The sequence below is a fragment of the Hipposideros armiger genome, unplaced genomic scaffold (assembly GCF_001890085.2).
Source record: "Hipposideros armiger isolate ML-2016 unplaced genomic scaffold, ASM189008v1 scaffold_503, whole genome shotgun sequence".
NCBI lineage: Eukaryota > Metazoa > Chordata > Mammalia > Chiroptera > Hipposideridae > Hipposideros > Hipposideros armiger.
Window position 1 is genome coordinate 617836 of NW_017731853.1, and position 18714 is coordinate 636549.

The 18714-nt window shown below is 35.3% G+C and overlaps 1 protein-coding gene across 5 annotated transcripts in view; it reads left to right on the plus strand.

Annotated features, from left to right (window-relative positions):
• SYT14 (synaptotagmin 14) overlaps positions 1 to 18714 on the plus strand; it is a 157388-nt gene that overhangs the window by 39366 nt on the left and 99308 nt on the right. For 3 of the 5 annotated variants that reach the window (XM_019667707.1, XM_019667705.1, XM_019667706.1), the window contains 2 exons: positions 6033 to 6197; positions 13922 to 14137. In XM_019667707.1, the coding sequence (XP_019523252.1) occupies positions 6086 to 6197; positions 13922 to 14137 (328 nt within the window). In that variant the 5' untranslated portion in view covers positions 6033 to 6085. Of the gene's footprint in view, positions 1 to 6032; positions 6198 to 8936; positions 9882 to 13921; positions 14138 to 18714 lie in introns of those variants that run through there. The other 2 variants (XM_019667703.1, XM_019667704.1) reach the window with 1 other exon arrangement.

Below are 18714 nucleotides of genomic sequence, written 5' to 3' on the forward strand. Positions count from 1 at the left end.
AAATATTTAGGGCTTATTAAATACAAAGCAAGTGTTTCTTTTAAAATGAAAGTTGACTTCTTATATAGTTCACATTTTGTTCAAGAGATAGAATTGCATCTATTAAATGAATTATTAAAGTGTCCATGTCATGTAGTTAGAGGACTAGTGTTTCATGCTCAGCAGAACAAGTCAGCAATACAGACCTTATAATGTAAATTGTAAGTTGTTTCTTTTTATCTTTCTTTTTTAAAGAATTATAAGAGTATAGGTACTTTTTGTTTAAATTTGCATTTAAAATATAATGGATAGAATAGTTTTGTAAAACTTATTTTATAGTTAATGATTTGTTTTGATACAAATAAATTTTATTTAGAGAAGAATGTACAAAAAATATTTTTCTTAGTTTTATGCATATCCTAATATTTTTCTCATAAATTTTACATAGGAAATGTTCTTTTGTGACAAAATGCAAAGTAGAATCTAGGTGGATCACGCAATACTTTGAAGTCAAAATGGATTTGCGCTTGCCTTTATTTTGTAAGACTATAATTTTGTCATTTTCTTTCCATGACCAATTTATTTGTAGACATTAAAATGAATATTACCGCTATTATTGAAGCTTGAATTTTGACAATAATTGTATTTTCTACAAGTTTAGTTTTTGTAAATATATATTCATTTCTAAATATATAGTAAAGATAACTACTGAAACCAGCTAAGTATATGTAACATAAATAATTATTAAGCTAAGTTTTTTGTTATTTTTTGGTGAGATATTATACCTTGTTCCCTTTTTTTTTGCAGTATTGTCTTTAGATAGTGTATATAGAGGATTGTGTTGCTCACAGAAACCTTACCTACATTTTTATCGAGCATTACTAATGAACATCAACTTACTGTTTTATAGAATACTCTTAGTTTTTAAACCTTTATTTATTTTATTAACATTTCAAACATGGCATATTATATAAGGATGCACCATTGATTTTGGTTTCTAAGCACAGTGCTAAAATTAGCTTTAGATTATTTTGAAAAGTATCTTGAATAGAAAAAAATTAGGAGTCCAGTTTTATAACTTATATATTTATTTTGCGAAAGCTGAAAGTACTTGCTACCTTTTAACATATGTAAAAGCTAAACTATAAAAGACTTTCTCATACTATATGTAAAGCTACATAGCTTTCCCTTCTTTTCTATATTGCAGGTTGGCAGATAAGGAAGCAGTATTACTTGGTGTTTAAGACCTGGAGTCAGAATGTCTGGGTTCAAAATCAGGTTCTACCATTTCTTAGATTTGTGACCTTAGACAATTTATCACTCTCTGGGCCTCAGTTTACTAATTTAAAAACTAAGATAATATATAGTACTTACCTATCATAAAATTGTTTTGAGCATTAAAGGTTAAAATGGAAGAGATTATAACAGTGCCTGGCAAGTAGGAAGCAATAGGGATTAATGTGTAACATTTTGGGCTCAGGAGTCAGTGTGCTGCATTCAAATCAAGATTCTATCACCAAATAATAATTTTAAGATCTGGAAAAATTCTCCTTTCTCTGAGCTTGAACATCCATATCTGTACAATTGGATTGTATAGAGGTTGTACCTGTATGTTGTTAAATAGAGATTTTGAAGGACCTTCTATCAAGAGGTAATACGCAGTTTTATTTTTTTTATTATTTGTTTTTTTTAAGATTTTTTTTTATTGGGGAATTGGGGGGATGGGAACAGTGCTGGGGAATTAGGGGAAGGGGAACAGACAAGTTGCTGTCTTTTTGTTCTTCAGTCTAGTTGTGGAGGACGTTGCTTCACTGGCCCAAGTTGGCACCATCATTGCGCTCTTCCCGGGCGAGGCAGATCAGTCGCCGGCTTCTGGACGACTGCTCACTGCGGCTGCTGGCCACTCACGCTGGCTGCTGACTACACACGGTAGCCCATGGCAACCCACTGCAGCAGGGGCTGCAGCCTACGCCGTCACCGGCGACTCACGGCAGCCCAGCTCCAGGTTGAGCTGTTGTTCAGCATCTTAGCTGTGGAGGGCAGTGTCACTGGCCCTCATATGTGGGATCCGAACCCGGGCCCTCTGGTGTCCCAAGCCAGCTCTCAACCATCGCGCCACTCGGCCGGCCCATAATACGCAGTTTTAAATGGCATTTGCTTGTTTGCAGTGGTTGATCGAGAATGTTTTAGAAAAGTAGGTTTATGTGTAGATAAATGAACCATAATCTTAGAAATACTTGTAGAATGACTTTTTAAGCAGATTCATAGTATAAATAAGATTTTAGGGGTAAATTCCACTTGTATCGTGGATGAAAATATATTCTATATCAGTGAGATCTAAGTTAGTATAATTTTATTTGTTTTTTATGATGTTATAGCATTCATGTCTTTAGTTTAATTTCAGTTTATTTCCATTGCAGTTTTATGTACAAGTGGTATTTATCAAATGTTTCTATATTTAGAACTACTGGGTTGTCAGAAAAGTCATGATGTATTTTTTCTGTTTTTCATTGCGAAAATGTGTCATGACTTTTCCGACAACCGAATATTAACTAGCCAACTTCTGGTATCATGTCATTTAAAATAATAAATATTGTTTTAATACTGAGATAAAGATGAAAAATAGAAATCTGAAGCTTTTTTAGTACTTTTTGTTAGAAAATATGTTATTTATTTCTTGTCTACAACTATGTTACTGTTTTAAAATTTTAAATACATCAGGCATCTGACCTTTTCCTAGTGGGAAAAGGTGTTGTTGTTTTTTAATTTGTCCAAAGTCACAGTATTTATTTATCTAAAAATGTGTAAAGTAAGAGACTTACCATTAATAAAGCCTAGCACTTATCATTTGCCAGTTTGGCTTGTATTTGGTCAGCAGACTCTTCCACATGGAATAGGATAAGCAGAAGGGAAAATGCCCAAGTCTTTTATAACTAACTTGACCTTCACCAGAGCCCTATACTCATACTATATTTCCTTCTCTTTATTAGGCCTCCACACTGAAACATTCAACTGGCTTTTGTAATGTAACATGTCAGACAGTAAACTCATTACCTACCTCCCCCTTCCCTCTCAGCCCCCATGACCTAAACCACATGCCTTTCTTCTATTCTTCCATTTTGGTTAATGGTGTTCCCATTCACTCAAGCTAGACGCTTTAGAGTTACCCTAAATTTGTCTTCATCCATGTCCCCTACATCTGTTTAATTAGGTTATTGTCAATTTTGAATAAAGACTAGACTTCACCCCTCTCTCTGCCACCACCACTTCTACTTGATTTGAGAGCTCATATTTTGCCCCTGCACTCCCTACTGTATCCCAATTTTCTAATTGTTTTTTTTTAAAAAATAGCTCAACAAGCACGAAACCTTTAGGATGGCATTTAAGGTTCTTTGACGTTTTGGACCTTGCTTTCATCTCCAATCACAGCTCCTCTGCGATGTTCTTGGTCTTTCCTGAACACACATTTGTACATTTCCAGATGTTTATATAATGTGAGCTACGTGCTGTTGTGCCTGATGCTTTGAGAATCCAGACGTCAGTAAGACAGCCATGGCCGCTGCCCGTTAGTGCTTACAGGATGCAGGCACATTGTTCCTGTGCCTTTGACCATACTGTTTCACTGGCCCTTTCACTGCTTATTAATCTTTCATGCCCTACTCAAGTGTCATCTCCTTTCTGAAGTATTTGTCACTTCCCCGGGTAGTCTTCTGCTCTGTGTCCCAGTAATACTTTGTATTCATACCTCTATTATAGTACTTAGCATAGCATCCTTATATAGTTGATCTTTCCCCCTAGATTGAGACGGGAGGGAGGGAGATGAAAGAGGAACACAAAAATAAGGATTGAGGAACAGGATAGGCAGAGGCAAGAAGAGAAGAAGGAAAACAAGAGAAGCAGTATGAGCAGTAGTTTAAAACAAATTCTGCAGCCAGACAGGGTTTGAATCCTGACTTTGCCTCTTACTAGCTGGGTGCATTGTTTAATATCTTCACAACTTATAATGGGGATAATAGTATGCTTGTGAACCCTAAAAGGGTTAACATATGTAAAGTGCTTAAAACAGTGAATAGCACATAATATATGTTGTATGTGTTTGCTGCTATTTTTATTAGCAATAACTAGCTTTCTTAAGTGAGGTGAGCTTTGTTTTCTGTCTCATTTAGTTTTCTAAGTAATGGGAGATTTTCAGGCTGCATAATATCTAACCCTGTGTGTTCTCTTAAGGCATCAAATTTCTGAGTGTTTTGGGCCTGGGCCAAAAGGAGAACTCCTGTACCTATTTCCTGTTTACAATGTAATACTGACTATAAGTTTATTGAGCATTTTGCCTCTTCCTAAAATGTATTGTGCATTTTGCCTCTTCATACCAGATTCTGTTCTGCCTCCTAACTTTTAGGAATCCTGATGATAATTCTTCTGTTTTTATTTTTACCTCATCCTTCTGGCTTGATGCATACCACTGTATTTATGTCGTACACTGAGATCACTGTGTTAAACTTTTGTTCTCTTCCTGACTGTTCTTCAGCCTAAGAACGAGATGGGCTGTGCTAACGCCTGGGCGTAACTTCTCGATTCTGGTAGCAGGAGCTGTTCCTCAACACCAGCCTGATATCAGATAGCACTTCTCCCCTCCCCACCGCCTTCTCCCCTCACTCTCATTGCCCGTCCCTGACAGTCACTCTCTGCTCAAAGCTAGGAGATTAAAGCACTGGTCACTGACTGGTTGGTGACTTCCTTTTAAACAAATGAATTAGATGCTAACTGCCGTGGCTCTTCTGATGAAAGAACCTAGGAGGAGATGACATCTTAGTTTCTGCTTGAGCCGTGGAGGAAGAAAGGGTACGTTACAGAGGGTATTTGAGGCTTAGGATTCGTTCCTAACTAATACTTGAGTACTGCATATAAGGCACTGGGGACACAGAAATTCAGTTCCTATTAACTCCAAATGACCAATGTAGTGACAAGTAATACAAATGAAAGGAAAGAGGTTGCCGAGGATTACTGGAGAAGTTGGAGAAGATTCTGTCTGTTTTCGCGCTACAAAATCTCCATGAATGATTTCATGTATTCTCTTTATATCAGATTCTCTTGAGAATCTGGTAGTTCATCATAGTAAAGTTTCACTGCGTGTCTAGAATATCTGTCTCTGGACCATTGCACGTGCTGTTTCTTCTGCCTGGAATGGTGTTAACTTGGCTAATTTTTACTAATTCTTAAAATATAACCATAGAGACCATGACTTTCAGAAAAGCTTACTTGATCTTTCAACACTGGCTTAAGTGTTTCCATAGGCCTCACAGTCCCTGTTGTTCCCCAGTTGTAGCCCTTGTTATGCCGTGTTGTAACTGCCTTCACCAGGCTGTTCACGGAAGACAGGAAGTGTGTATATGATAATGCCTGGTGTATGGCCGCTGCTCCAAAAATACTGGTTGCTTGATTGGATGAGTGGGGTATGACAGAAGGAAACTTGGTTATTCCAGGCAAGGGAAAGAGCATGAACAAAAGCAAGGTGTGTGGTAACCCACGCAGCTGATTCTGAGGCGATGAGTGCAGCCATTTGGTTGGAGTGTAATATTGAAAAGACAGGCTGGAGCTTTGAATGCCAGGTTAAGAAGCCCAGAGTTTATTTACTGAAAAAGGGCATTGAAGCTTTTAGAAATAAGGATAATAATATACATTCGCACAAATTTGATTAAGTAACATACCTATGCATGGAGAATAACTTTTTCTAATTCTTGTGTTAAAATTTTTGTAATGTCCTTCAATTTACTAAATATATAACTATTTTGTAAACTCCTGTCTTTTAAGGTTGTTCCAACATAATTTATAGGGAAACTTTTAGAAGATTTCAATAAATGCTGTTGAATGAATTGAACCACTCTTTAAACTGTGCAGTTTGTTTTTCTTATAAACAAAGCTCTTGTGAACTATGACAGTTTTAAAAATATAACTCATGTAAGGCAGTAATCTAACATTTCTATGGGGGTTTCCTTCTTATTTGTAGCTTAAAGAAGAATAAATGCTTACAGCTGTGACTTTTTTTTCTCTAGTATCTCCAGAGGCATTTGGATTTTTGTCAGCTGTTGGGGTGTTTATTATCTTGATGCTGCTCCTTTTTCTCTATATTAATAAGAAGTTCTGTTTTGAAAATGTTGGCGGGTTTCCAGATCTTGGTTCAGGATACAGTACAAGGAAGAATTCACAAGATAAAATTTGTAAGTATCATTATTGCTTCTCTTGTTTGTTCTTTATATCTGTACTTCCCTATATTATTTTTCAAAAATATATAATAAAAAGGTTGGTTTTGACATACTGTAAACTAACATTTGAGCCACTATCCAGTGAGACTAAAAGATCTAAGGAATTATGTTCAATTATCTTTCTGTTGCCTGCAAGTTGCTAATATATTACATAAAGATTAATTGTATACTGTCATAAAATGACATTTTTATTTTTTATATATAAGATTTGCTTTTGAGATTATGAATGGATGTGATTTAAGAAGAGGGAAGTCTCTTACTGCTTTACATAGCAATCTATTGTCCAAATAACTCTCTAGAGAGCTTTTGTCCTATGTCCCTAGAAGGCATTTGAAAGTACTTACCCTTTTCTTTACCTACTGTTAAATTCTCAGCTGATAGATAGTTTTATTGTATGGAAAAGGTGATTTTCTTTAGTAAGTTAGTGTATAGTTAAAGTCTGGTTATAAGAATTAGTGTTCCTCTGCCTTCCTTGGCACCATAGGCATTATATCACTACTGTTCTTTCTCTTATGGAAAAGTTTTCCTTGGACTTATTTTTAAAAATTTTTATGAGTTCTTTATTTGCTATTTCCAAAGACTGGCTTATATAAATGATAGCAGGAGCAGGTTGACAATTATAAAAGGAAGCCATTAATTTAGAAGAATTTTGAGGCACTAGAGCAGAGAAACTGCGTTTCTTGTCTGTGTACATATATTGGAGAGATGTTTTTCTCTTCTTGCTGATAACTTAAAAAGTGATAGCCTCATTGATAATAAAAATCTATTTGTTACTGAATTACATCTGTGACGTGTTAGGGAACTATAGTACTTGATGTAGTTTTGGTTTGATTAAGTTTGTAAGTGTTTCTCATACTTAAGCCCTGCTTTTTGGTCATTTGTATAGAATGAACTGTTAAAGAGATCTCTTTGGACAGCCTCCATTACTTCTCTGGTTCAGCATTTCTGGTGTTTCTTTGGTCTAATGACCCCTTTACGCTCTTAAAAATTATTTAGGACCCCAAAGAGCTATTGTTTATGTGAGTTATATCTATTGATATGTAGTATATTAGAAGTTAAAACTGAGAAGTTTTTAAAGTATTTTTATCAATTTATTTGTAAAAAGATCAATAAACCTATTACATGTTAATATAAAAATTTTAAATTAAAACTATATTTGTTAAAACAAAAAAAAACATTTGGTGAGAAAAGTGACATTGTTTACATTTTTGGAAGACCTCTTTAATGACTGGCATAGAAGAAAAACAGCTGGATTCTCATATCTGCTTCTGTATTCAATTTGTCATGTAGCCTTATGTAACTTTTTTACTTTCATTGTGAGCAAATAAAAGTGAAAAAGTTAAATATCTTCTTACTATTATAAAAATGCAGAGGGTGCCAAAAAAATGTATACATATTTTTAAAAAGGAAAAATCTGTATTAAAATTACGCTGATGGTAACCACTTTGAGCACCTTTTGTAATAGCAGAAGTCAAACTTGACTAGTATTCATCTTTTGTTATCTGTATACAAGGTCTGACAATTAAGTTCACAAACTTGTTGAAATGATGTTGCTAACCTTTTTTGATATCAGAGAGATTATGAATTTTTACCCACCGGACAAACAGTTAACCAAGTTTACTGTTTGGGAGTGCTGAAAAGGCTCCATGAAAAAGTTAGACAACCTGAACTTCTAAATAATTCATGACTCTTGCATCACGAGAATGCACCAGCTCACCACAGCACTGTCTGTGAGGGAGTTTTTAGCCAGTAAACAAATAACTGTATAATTTATTGTACAAGGAAATATTGAAAGGAAGACATTTTGATGATATTCAGGACACCTAGGGTAATAGCAACAGCAGCTCTGATGGCCATTCCAGAAAAAAAGTTCAAAATTGCTTTGAAGGGTGGACTAGGCACTGGCATCCGTGCATAGCTTCCCAAGGGGAGGACTTCAAAGGTGACCATAGTGATATTCAGCAATGAGGTATGTAGCACTTTTTCTAGGATGAGTTTGCAAATTTAATTGCTGGACTTCGTATATTGAGTATTTCCAATTTTAATAGTTTTTGTGTATACATTTTTTTGGCACCCTCTGTATTTTTTTACCTTGAGGACCAATGGAAAGGTTTTGGGGACCTTCTTAATTTTTTCTGAGCCTTGGTTTTCTTTTATTTATTAAATAGGAATAATGATATTTACCTCCTAGAGTTATTGTAAGATCACCGTCTGCCCTCCCTTGTTTGTCCTCTATGCACAATTGTTTAGATATTTTCCCCTTAATGTTCTTCTTAATTTGAAATGATATTGGCAGTTTGTTAATAAGATAGGGTAGTTCCCCTACATAAACTATTAATAAATGAACTAAAAGTATATAATAAAAATGCTTTTTATACTTCTTCTTGCAGGTATAGAATTAAAAACCAATAATATTTGAGGGGAAAATATTGTCTTGCTGCTGTTATGATAGCTATGGAGTGGGAAAAAATGTCATTACATTTAAACCAAGTGGTTTGATTTTTTTTCTTTTTCGGAAGAGGCTTTGCATCAACATGTTTCTTCCAATGCACAAAGCGTTTACAGAAAGATTAAAAAAGCCACAATGTGAAATATGAATATTGAGATCATGAGTAGCAACATTTAAGTAAATGTGAAAGTCAGATTCCACAGTGGTTATTTTAGAAGAGAAAATTTCATTATTGCACCTTTTAGGGACAAGGAAATAGAAAATGGCATTTTTCAGAACTTTTCAGCGGAATCTGCCCTCAGTTTCCTCGCTCGTGGACACAATCAGTAATGCTGTAGAAGATTTGACCAGCGCTGTTGGCGAAGTCAGCTATGCTTTAAGTGACTCAGTTGCTGAACAGGTAACAAGTGTGATAAATGGCTTTCGCTCAGAAGAGGAAAGGTCAGCAGCAACAGAAGAAGCAGTCACCTCTAAACAAGAAAACGCCACGTTACCGGAAGTCTCCCAAAACACTATTTGTCAGAAAACACAATCCAATTTCGAGCACAGAGCAAATCAAAGAAATTATTGTAATACTTCAGTTTCACAAAAGCAAGATCAAGGAATAAATGAGGAAAGAGTATTTAAACATACTAATGATAGGCAACAGACTCTATCAAAATATCAAGAGACCAATAATGCTGGTGATTCTTCTTTGAAAGACCATGTGAGTGATGGCAGGATATCCGTTACCAAGCAGAATGCAAGGACAGGATCTGCTTCTCAAGAACTTGGACATACTGACAGTTATAACAAACATGGATTAGGAATTTCCCGTAATGGTAAGAATGATTTAAAGGAGGTAATGTATCCAGAAAGGAAAGAAAATCATTTAAAGAAAGCTGAAAAACATATGAAAAGTAAAGGATCCAAAGGGAGCGAGTATTCAGGAAATGAGTGTTCTCCAAAAGGTATTTTGGCCAGTAATAGACATATGATGCAGAAATCCGTTATGAAAGAAGACATACAGACAGCACCATTAACTAATTCTAAAGATGAGTTACGTGGAAGAATCAAAGAACAAATAAATCCAACAAAATGCTACAAAGTAAAAGGAGATATAAAAAGAAAGAAAAATGAAGCCATTTCTGCCACAAAAGGAACAGCAAAGAGTAAAGATGAAAAATTTTCTAAAATAATACCAGAAAAAGGTGAGGTCTCCTACTGGGTTTGAGTGATAAAATTTTTCTTGTTTTTTTGTTTTTTTTTTAAATTAGAAAACACCATCCAAATTTCTGAACTTTCCTATACATGTCTATATATCTGTTATAAGACTTTCTTGAATCTCTTACTGGGAGACATTTTTTTTTTAATTGTGAAATACACATTTTTTTAAATTAGTTTCAGCTGTACAACACAGTGCAAATAGTTATACTTTTTACCCCTCGAAGTGACAACCCCTGTCCCCAATCTGCTGCCCCACTTCCCCTCCCAATATCATACATACCTATTACAATTCCCTTGACTCCACTCCCACACTATACTCCACATCCCGTGACTATATATATATATATATATATATATATATATATATATATATATATATATATATATATATATATATATATATATATACACTTATAGTTGACATACAATATTATACAACATCAGCTTCAGGTGTACAGTGCAGTGATCAAGCCTTGGGAGACATTTTTAAAGTCATTCATTTTTTTTTCTCTTAATCATTTCAAGAGCATTTATGTTATTTGTACAACTCTGAAGTTCAGTATTGCCCTTGGTCCCTGTGCTATTTGGCCAATTTTTCAATGGCCCTAATTTTTCTTAATGTCCACTTATTTTACAACCAGAAAATCCATGGTGTGCTGTGGTAGTTAGTGTGCATGTTTAAGTTGGAGTTTATTTGGTGTGCTGTAGATGCATTTTAAAATCCTACATTTGTGTAACTAACCCCTAAGTCCTTCATACAGTGTTGCTCTTCAAGTCTATCCCAGTAAGTATCTATATCAAGTGTCTTATATTTTTCTTTGAGAGCAACAGACTTTATTTTACTGAGTAACATGCTTCAGGATATGCCTGTTCATTTAGCCATACATTCAGAATCTTATATGACTGTTCTGTGTTTACAATGAGTAGACATAGACAATCTATTATTAGTCGTGAATTCTGTATGTAGAATTAAGAGCCAACTAAGTATTTATAGTTTTCAACCATAATATTTTTGACAGTTTTCAAAACAATTGGCCAAGAGTTACTTGGTTTTGGTTGCAGAATTGCTTCATATTGTTACTACTTACTTCTGGTAATACCTCAATCATTTTCATTTGTTGCTGATATGATCACAAGGCCAAAAGTACACTGGCTTTTATTTATAAAACATGCTTCTGGAATTTTTCTGTAAATTTAGATTCTCATAAAATAAAAAAATTCGAGCAGTAGAAACTAGGGACTTTTTAAGCTCTGCTACACGACTTCATAAGTAATAGGGATCTGCTGTTTTCAATTGTATGAATGCTTTTTCAGTGATATAGTAGAGGCTGATTCAGGATGAAGGAGCTAACTAAAAAGGAATGCCAGTTTTTCGGAAATATAGTCAGCCCACAGTATCTGTGGATTTCGTGTCTGGATTCAACCAACCATGGAACAAAAAAATTTTTTTTTAAATTTATGTTGTCATTAATGTGTGCTATGCATGTAGTTAAGGCCTATGATGATTGCACTGAACATGTACAGACTTTGTTTTCTTGTCATCATTCCCTAAACAATACAGTATAACGACTATTTACGTAGCATGTACATTGTAGTAGGTACTATAAGTAATCTAGAGATGATTTAAAACATACAGGAGGGTGTACGTAGGTTATAGGCAAATACTGTGCCAGTTTGTGTAAGGGGCCTGAGCATCCTTGGATTTTGGCATCTGCAGTGGTTTTTGGTAGCCATGGTTTAGTTTTGGTAGTCTTATTACTTGAAGTAGCAGAAATAAAGAAATAAACAAAATTAAGTAGAATAGTTTACATATTATTTTTGTTCAGAAAATAACAGTAGGATGCATATTAGTAATAAATACTTCACAAGTAGCAGTACAGAGATTTTAATTTTGATTTGTTTTCATTAAGAAGCATGCTGCTACGTAAAGAAATCAAATACCTCTCAAGTGTTCTAGATTGTAGTCAGTACTAAACTTAAATGAGTTAAGTTCTAAAAGTCATTTTTAAAATTGTTTGACCCATGGATTATACTTGTATACAGCTGAACTGTAATGTCACTAGTTCCTGTGCTGTAGCTTCCGACATGGAGCTTATAAGGTGCAGAAAGAGGAGGAAGAGTTGCCTTCTCTATTTCTGAATGCAGGGCTGCTTTAGGAAGTATTTTATAACAGGTGAAGTGTGACTGTGGAATTTCTAGTTATTGTCCGCAGCGCTGTCCTGCTGCCTTAGGACCACCACCATGTGATTCTACAAAGTGCTGAAAGCTCTGAACTGGGAGTCGCAATGCTTCATTCGGTTCTAGACCAGATCTGCCATCATCTCCGCACCGTCCAGGAGAACTTGCTGCGATGATGGAAAAGCTCTGCATATCCGTATTGCTCCTCATGACAACCACTAATTACACTAGGCTATTGAGCACATGAAATGTGGCTGGTAGCACTGGGGAACTGGATTTTAAGTTTTATTATTTTAAATAGCTGCATGTGGCTAGTGACTACATATTGGGCATGCAGAATATGTTTTACCCTTTTATGGTTTTATTTTACATAACTAAAGAGTGGGACTTAGATTGGTGACATCCAAGCTCCCTTACTTCAAACTCGAAACATTCACTTTCCATCCCATATTTTTAAATCACTTATTCTATGTTTTCCCATTTGAATCTCAAACCTTAATTTCTTTAGTACAGATGATCTCAACTGAGTATAAAGAAAAAAATATCTAGATTGAACTCATAATTTCCACCTGCTGTGGTCTCTTCACCCTTTTAGAGTTGATTTATAATTCTAAGAGGGTTGTGTCACACGCAGTTTAAATGCATCTCAACATGCTACAGTTTCAAAACTTTTACCATTTTAAAAGGTAATAACTAGTGCTTTTTAAAATAATAAAAAATGTATACCACCTAAAAATTTTATGTGAAATGTGGGTATATGTAAGGGAAATTTTTCTAGTTATTCTACTATTCATAGATAATAAGCATTAAGTTTGGTGTATATCTTTCTACATATTTTTGTATGTGCATATAAATATATACTGCATGTATGTGTGTATATATTGCATGTAAGTGTGTGTGTGTGTGTGTATTTAAATGAAAGTATAAATATACCTTATATTTTATAACCTTATCTTTTTTCTTAACATGATATTATTCTTTCCCTGTGAGTACTTGTAAGTTCACCTCCTCATTTTTAATGACTGCATAGTGTATCGTTGCATAGATATAGCATAATTTACTTAACTGAGGCTCAGTGATAGATGTTTAGGTTATATTTTATTTTTGTTTTCTTTTGCTATTAAACATAATGCAGTGAATTGTCTCAAATATATATCTTTGCTCACCTGTTAATTATTTTGTTAAGCTGAATTCTTAGAAATGGAATTGGTAAATTCATAGAAATGGATCAAAGACTGTACAGATTTAAAAGTTTGATATGTATTGTGAAATTGCTGTCTAGAAAACTTTGACCAATTATAATTTCATCAATAATGTACATCTGCCCATTTCCCTGTTGCACTCCTAGCAAGCACTAAGAATTGTTAGTGCTGAAAATTTTTGCCAAGATGATAACCAAAATGTAATGAATTATTTGAATCAGGTCCATATGTATTGGCAATACTTATAACTGCTTTTGTGTACTGCTGATCCTTTGAAAACAATTGCATAAGGTGGTGAGCCCTGTTACTTTTTTATGTGTAACTTGGTTGGAGAATCACTGTGACTAACACTATTTATATAATTAGAATATAGCAATTCAATAATTTTCTTTCTTTAATTCAATATTTTTTATTAAAACATAAAATCTAAATCTTGGGCTTCTTAAATGGAAAAATTATACTTCTCTAATGCTGAAAATTCAGATTGTGTATATATATATATATATATATATATATATATATATATATATTTGAGTGTGTGTGGATATATATGACATTATATATGTATCCCTGTGTGTGTATTAAATTCATCATAACTTTATTGCAGTAAAATTTTGATTTGCCCTCCTTATCGTTGCAAATAGATAATTCCTACATGGACAGAGATGAGCATGGTTCATCCTCTGAAAGTGAAGATGAAGCACTGGGTAAATACCATGAGGCCTTATCCAGAACACACAATTCCAGACTGCCACTGGCCGATTGTAGACAAAAGAACTATACTTGGGAAACAAGACAAAAATATAGTCCTCTATCTGCAGAGTATGATGGATACAGTAGTGAAGCATCAATAGATGAAGGTAAGACAGGCTAATTATTACTGTTATTTTTTAGACGACTACTATAGTATTCGATTATTTTTCCCTAAAACTCTAGGCATCTGTGGTTGCACAATAAATGAAATAGCCCATACAGTAGAGTCACAGTTCCGGGAATATAATTTATAAAAATTCAAATGTTTGGGATCAAGCCAAAAACCAAAACACCCAAAAGCAAAACTCTAATTTAAATACAGTAGTAATTCTAGCTCTCTTTCCACAATGAACAGATGCCTAGCAAGCATGAGATGTGAATCCCCTGTTCTCTCAGATGGAATCAGCTCCTGAATACCTGTTACAAGAACTGATGTGGTCTAAGTATCTAACAGTGTTGAATATGATTCCAGCATGTAAATTATGCTCTTTCATTCAATATGGCCCCTAAACATGAGCCAAATACTTCATGCGGCACGTAGCAGAAGAAATGGTGGTCTGTTCTGTGCAGGATGAAAAATTTTCTGAGATGAATTTATTGAGAGCTAGTACTGTATTATATTATGCTTTAAGGAATTTCCAAGGATTATTTTGTCTCTAATTGGTTTTTGTTTTCTGTACTGACATTGATTTTTAGAACTCAACCTATGTAGAAGATATAAGTCTACTCTCATGTTTTTACATCTTTCTAGGAGAGAAATAAAAGAGGTTTTGCCAATAATCAAAGCATGTTTATTTCCACATTTAAGTTGTTCACGTGCTTGATACAATGTATGACTACTCATACAGTAATTATTATCTTTATACCCAGATCTGAAAAAAAGAGCACTGTATCTTAGACAACATTTTTTATTATTAAACAAAACACAGACTGTCCTTATTTTAATAGCTGTGGTTTGTGTTTTAGGGCCTATTACAATTGATGACTTAAAGTTTTACCCCAGCACATACAGTTGTCAAAGGATCTGCATCATCTTTTTTTTTAATTGGCTTAATGCTAACTAAAGATTGATATGCTTCCTTTTTGTTTCTAGTACACAGATATAAGAAATTAAATACTGAGTGATTACTTGATAGAAAGATCGTTATGAGATGCTAGGGAAGAAATAAAAAATATTAGACATGGACTCTACCCCCAAAAGCACCTTTCTAGTACTAGAGAAAATAAGACCTATACTTACAAAGATAACTAAATAATGCAGAGCACTGAAGCCAGCCCCCAGCTTATGACACCCCTGGGTTTTGAAGCCTAACCCTCATTCACATTCTGGCTCCGTGACTTAACATATTAACTATGAAACCTTGGTAGCAGAGTTAATTGTTTATAGGATTGTTTTATTGTCTGTAAAATGTGGATAAGACCTTCCCGATAGGGTTGTCATCAACATTAAATGATACATGTGGCAGTTTTTAGCGTAGTGTCTGACACCTAATAGCTAAGTGATCAGTAAATAATAGCTGTAGATGAGGGCAGTGAAACAGTGATGCTGATGGTCACGAGCAGTCATGAGCAAGCCCTGAGTTTGTAATCTCAGGCCCTGGACACTTCCCTTTTTGGAGCTTCCGCGTAGGATTTTTATTCTTCCCTATTTATTCCTTCTTCCCACTGCTCTCCTACAATTCTCTGCTGTCTTGGTTGCTTCTTCCTTGTAGTCCTGTTGCTCTATTATGGCTCTATGTCTGGCAAAAGCCATGGAGAGGAGCATAACCTCAATGGCTCTTCTCTTCTCACTCTGGAACTCAGTGGAGAAAGTGTCCTGGAATCACCTTGTTATTTCAAGACCCATCTGTACTTTTCCACCACTTCTATCCTACCCCAAATTATTTGCTAAAATATCCAGGGTAGATTGATATTAGGCATTCTGAAATGAGATTTATTTACTTCATAAACATTTGTTGAAAGCTTTTTATGTGCCATACTAGATACTGTGGATAAAAAAATGAATAAAAAAACCAAGCTTGTTTCAAAGAGCCCACAGACTGAAGGAGGAAGGCCATGAGTGTATGTGTAACATAATGTGATAAGTGGTCTGTTAGTTTCATGAACACAGTACTGTAGAATTGCAGAGGAGGAGGTGACTCAGACTTTGGGAGGTGGGGACATGGGGAAGTCTAATGCAGTCTTCAGAGAACAGGTGAACTAGACTTAAGTGAGAACTGTTTCAACAACCATGGAATGGTGATTGCATAAACGTATAAGAGTGTATTTCAGTGTCTTGAATTTAGGATCTGTGTTTGGAAAATGGGCACGTAATAGCATTGAATGCCATGCTCAGTAGTTTGGACATTCTCTTACAGGAAATATAGCGCTCTGGAAGGTTTTAAAGATGGACAGTATGGCATTTTTAGATCAGTGTATCTAAGAAAGACTAAGTATTGTAACAGAAGATAAATTGTAGGTAGGAACTACTGGATGCAGAAAAGACCAGTTATATAAACAGTGATGAGCTCCTCATTGGCAATGAATTTAGGGGTAAAGAACTCATAGGTTTAGGGATGGTCTTCGTATATCTTGGTGCATAACCGTGTGTAATGAGTGAGGAATCAAGATTTTTGTTTAGTTTAGAGAGATTAGAGAAGTTTGTGGGAGAAGATAATTTAGGTTTCTTCATGCGAAATTTGAAGTGTCTGCGGAATATCCTGGTGGAAATGGATATCCTTATTGTTAAATTGTTGTCATTGGATTTAAGATGTGGAGATGACCAAATGATAATATAAGATACAATAGACTTAAAGATTGGTTTTTGTGTCATAGGTTATTGCTATTGAAAACTCAAAGATCAGTATGAGCGATTCAGTGGAGGAGGGGAAGAATAGGAGAATTTGATTGGAGAGGGAGATTTCAGAGCTCAAGACCTCAGGGAAAAGCAATTTCAACTGATAGTACATTCTGAACATGTCCACAGTTAAAGATGCAGAACTACATATAAAATGCTAAAAAGTTTTAAGGAAGGGAGTAAAATACCATCCCCTGGGGAATGTGTGAGAGAGCTTCAGAGAAAATGGCATTTGGCTTCAGCTTTGAAGAATGGATAGAAAGTTCATGAAAAGAATAAATAGAGGAATTTTCACCAAAATGAAAAGTGGTAAAATATAGGGAATATTTCAGGAACAGAGAGAAATCTACTTGGCTCCAACATACATGTACTCATATACAAGGTGCGATCAAACAATACAGTGAATGTTTAAATAAAAAAAAAATTCATTACAGTAAAAGACACATTGGCATTAATTCCCCTCAGAATATCCCCCCTCGCTTCAAATACACTTATCCCATCGTTCTTGCCCCTTTCTGAGGCAGTTCTGGAAGTCCTCTTTCATGAGTGTCTTTAGTTGTGCTGTGGTGGCTGCCTCGATGTCCTAAATTGATTCAAAACGTTTACCTTTTCTGGTCATTTTGACTTTGGGAAAGAGCTGAAGTTGCACGGTGCCAGATCTGGTGAATAAGGTGGGTGAGGACACACCGTAATGTTTTTATTTGACAGAAATTGTGTGCCAGAAGCAATGTGTGACACGGAGCCTTTCTGTTGTGATCACAAAATACAGTGAATGCTGCTGCCTCGTGCCATCCAATGAAAAGGCAGGGATCTTCAATACAGGAAGCAGCATGTGGAGCTTTAGTAACAGTGTGTGACAAGTTTCACCTTGCTTGGTGCAGTCAATAGGTTGTGAGCTACAGTTGATAGAAGGTGTATTTTAAAGTGTGCTGTAAATCATCCTCCATCATGACAATGTTCCATGTCACACGTCGCTTCTGGTATACGGCAATTTCTGTCAAATAAAAACATTACAGTGTGTCCTCATCCACCTTATTCACCAGATCTGGCACCATGAGACTTCTGATTCTTCCCCAAAGTCAAAATGATTCAGGACATCAAGGCAGCCACAACGTTGCAACTAAAGACACTCATGAAAGAGGACTTCCAGAACTGCTTCAGAAAGTGGCGAGAATGATGGGATAACTGTGTTCAAAGCAACGGAGAGTATTTTGAGGGGGATTAATGCCAATGTGTCTTTTGCTGTAATAAATTTTTTTTAATTTAAACATTTACCGTATTGTTTGATCACACCTCGTATATGACGGGTAGAATATTTGATAAGTTGGAAATGGCTATGGAGCTTGAAATCATGATGGGTTAGGGAGAGAGGTTTTCAGATCATATATACTTAGAGAATAGAAACCATGGGAGTGGATTAAATTGATGAGGGAGAATATATGAAGAGAAAAGATCAGAGAATCATTTCCTTTCATTAACAGTAGAATGAAGGGTGTCCCTTAAACAGAAAAGAGAAAGTAAAAGCAATTAGACGGAGAATCAGGAGAATGTTGTATTTTACCAGCAATGGAAGGAGACTCTTGAGTACTGCAGAGAGATTGGGAAGGAGGAGAATTCAAACAAGCCCCTTTGTTCAGAAGTTGAACAATAACTTTCAACTAAAGCCTTAATTGCGTAAAACAATAACTTAGACTGAATGCTAAGGAGAAAATAAGGGGTAAGGAAGTATACATTTGCTGCCTACACTTTGTTACCACCTACCCTCTTCTTACCACCCTTCAGAATCAAGAAAGAGAGGTAGTTGAAGGGTTTTGTAACCCAAGTGTTCACCTTCTCCCTCCAACCCAA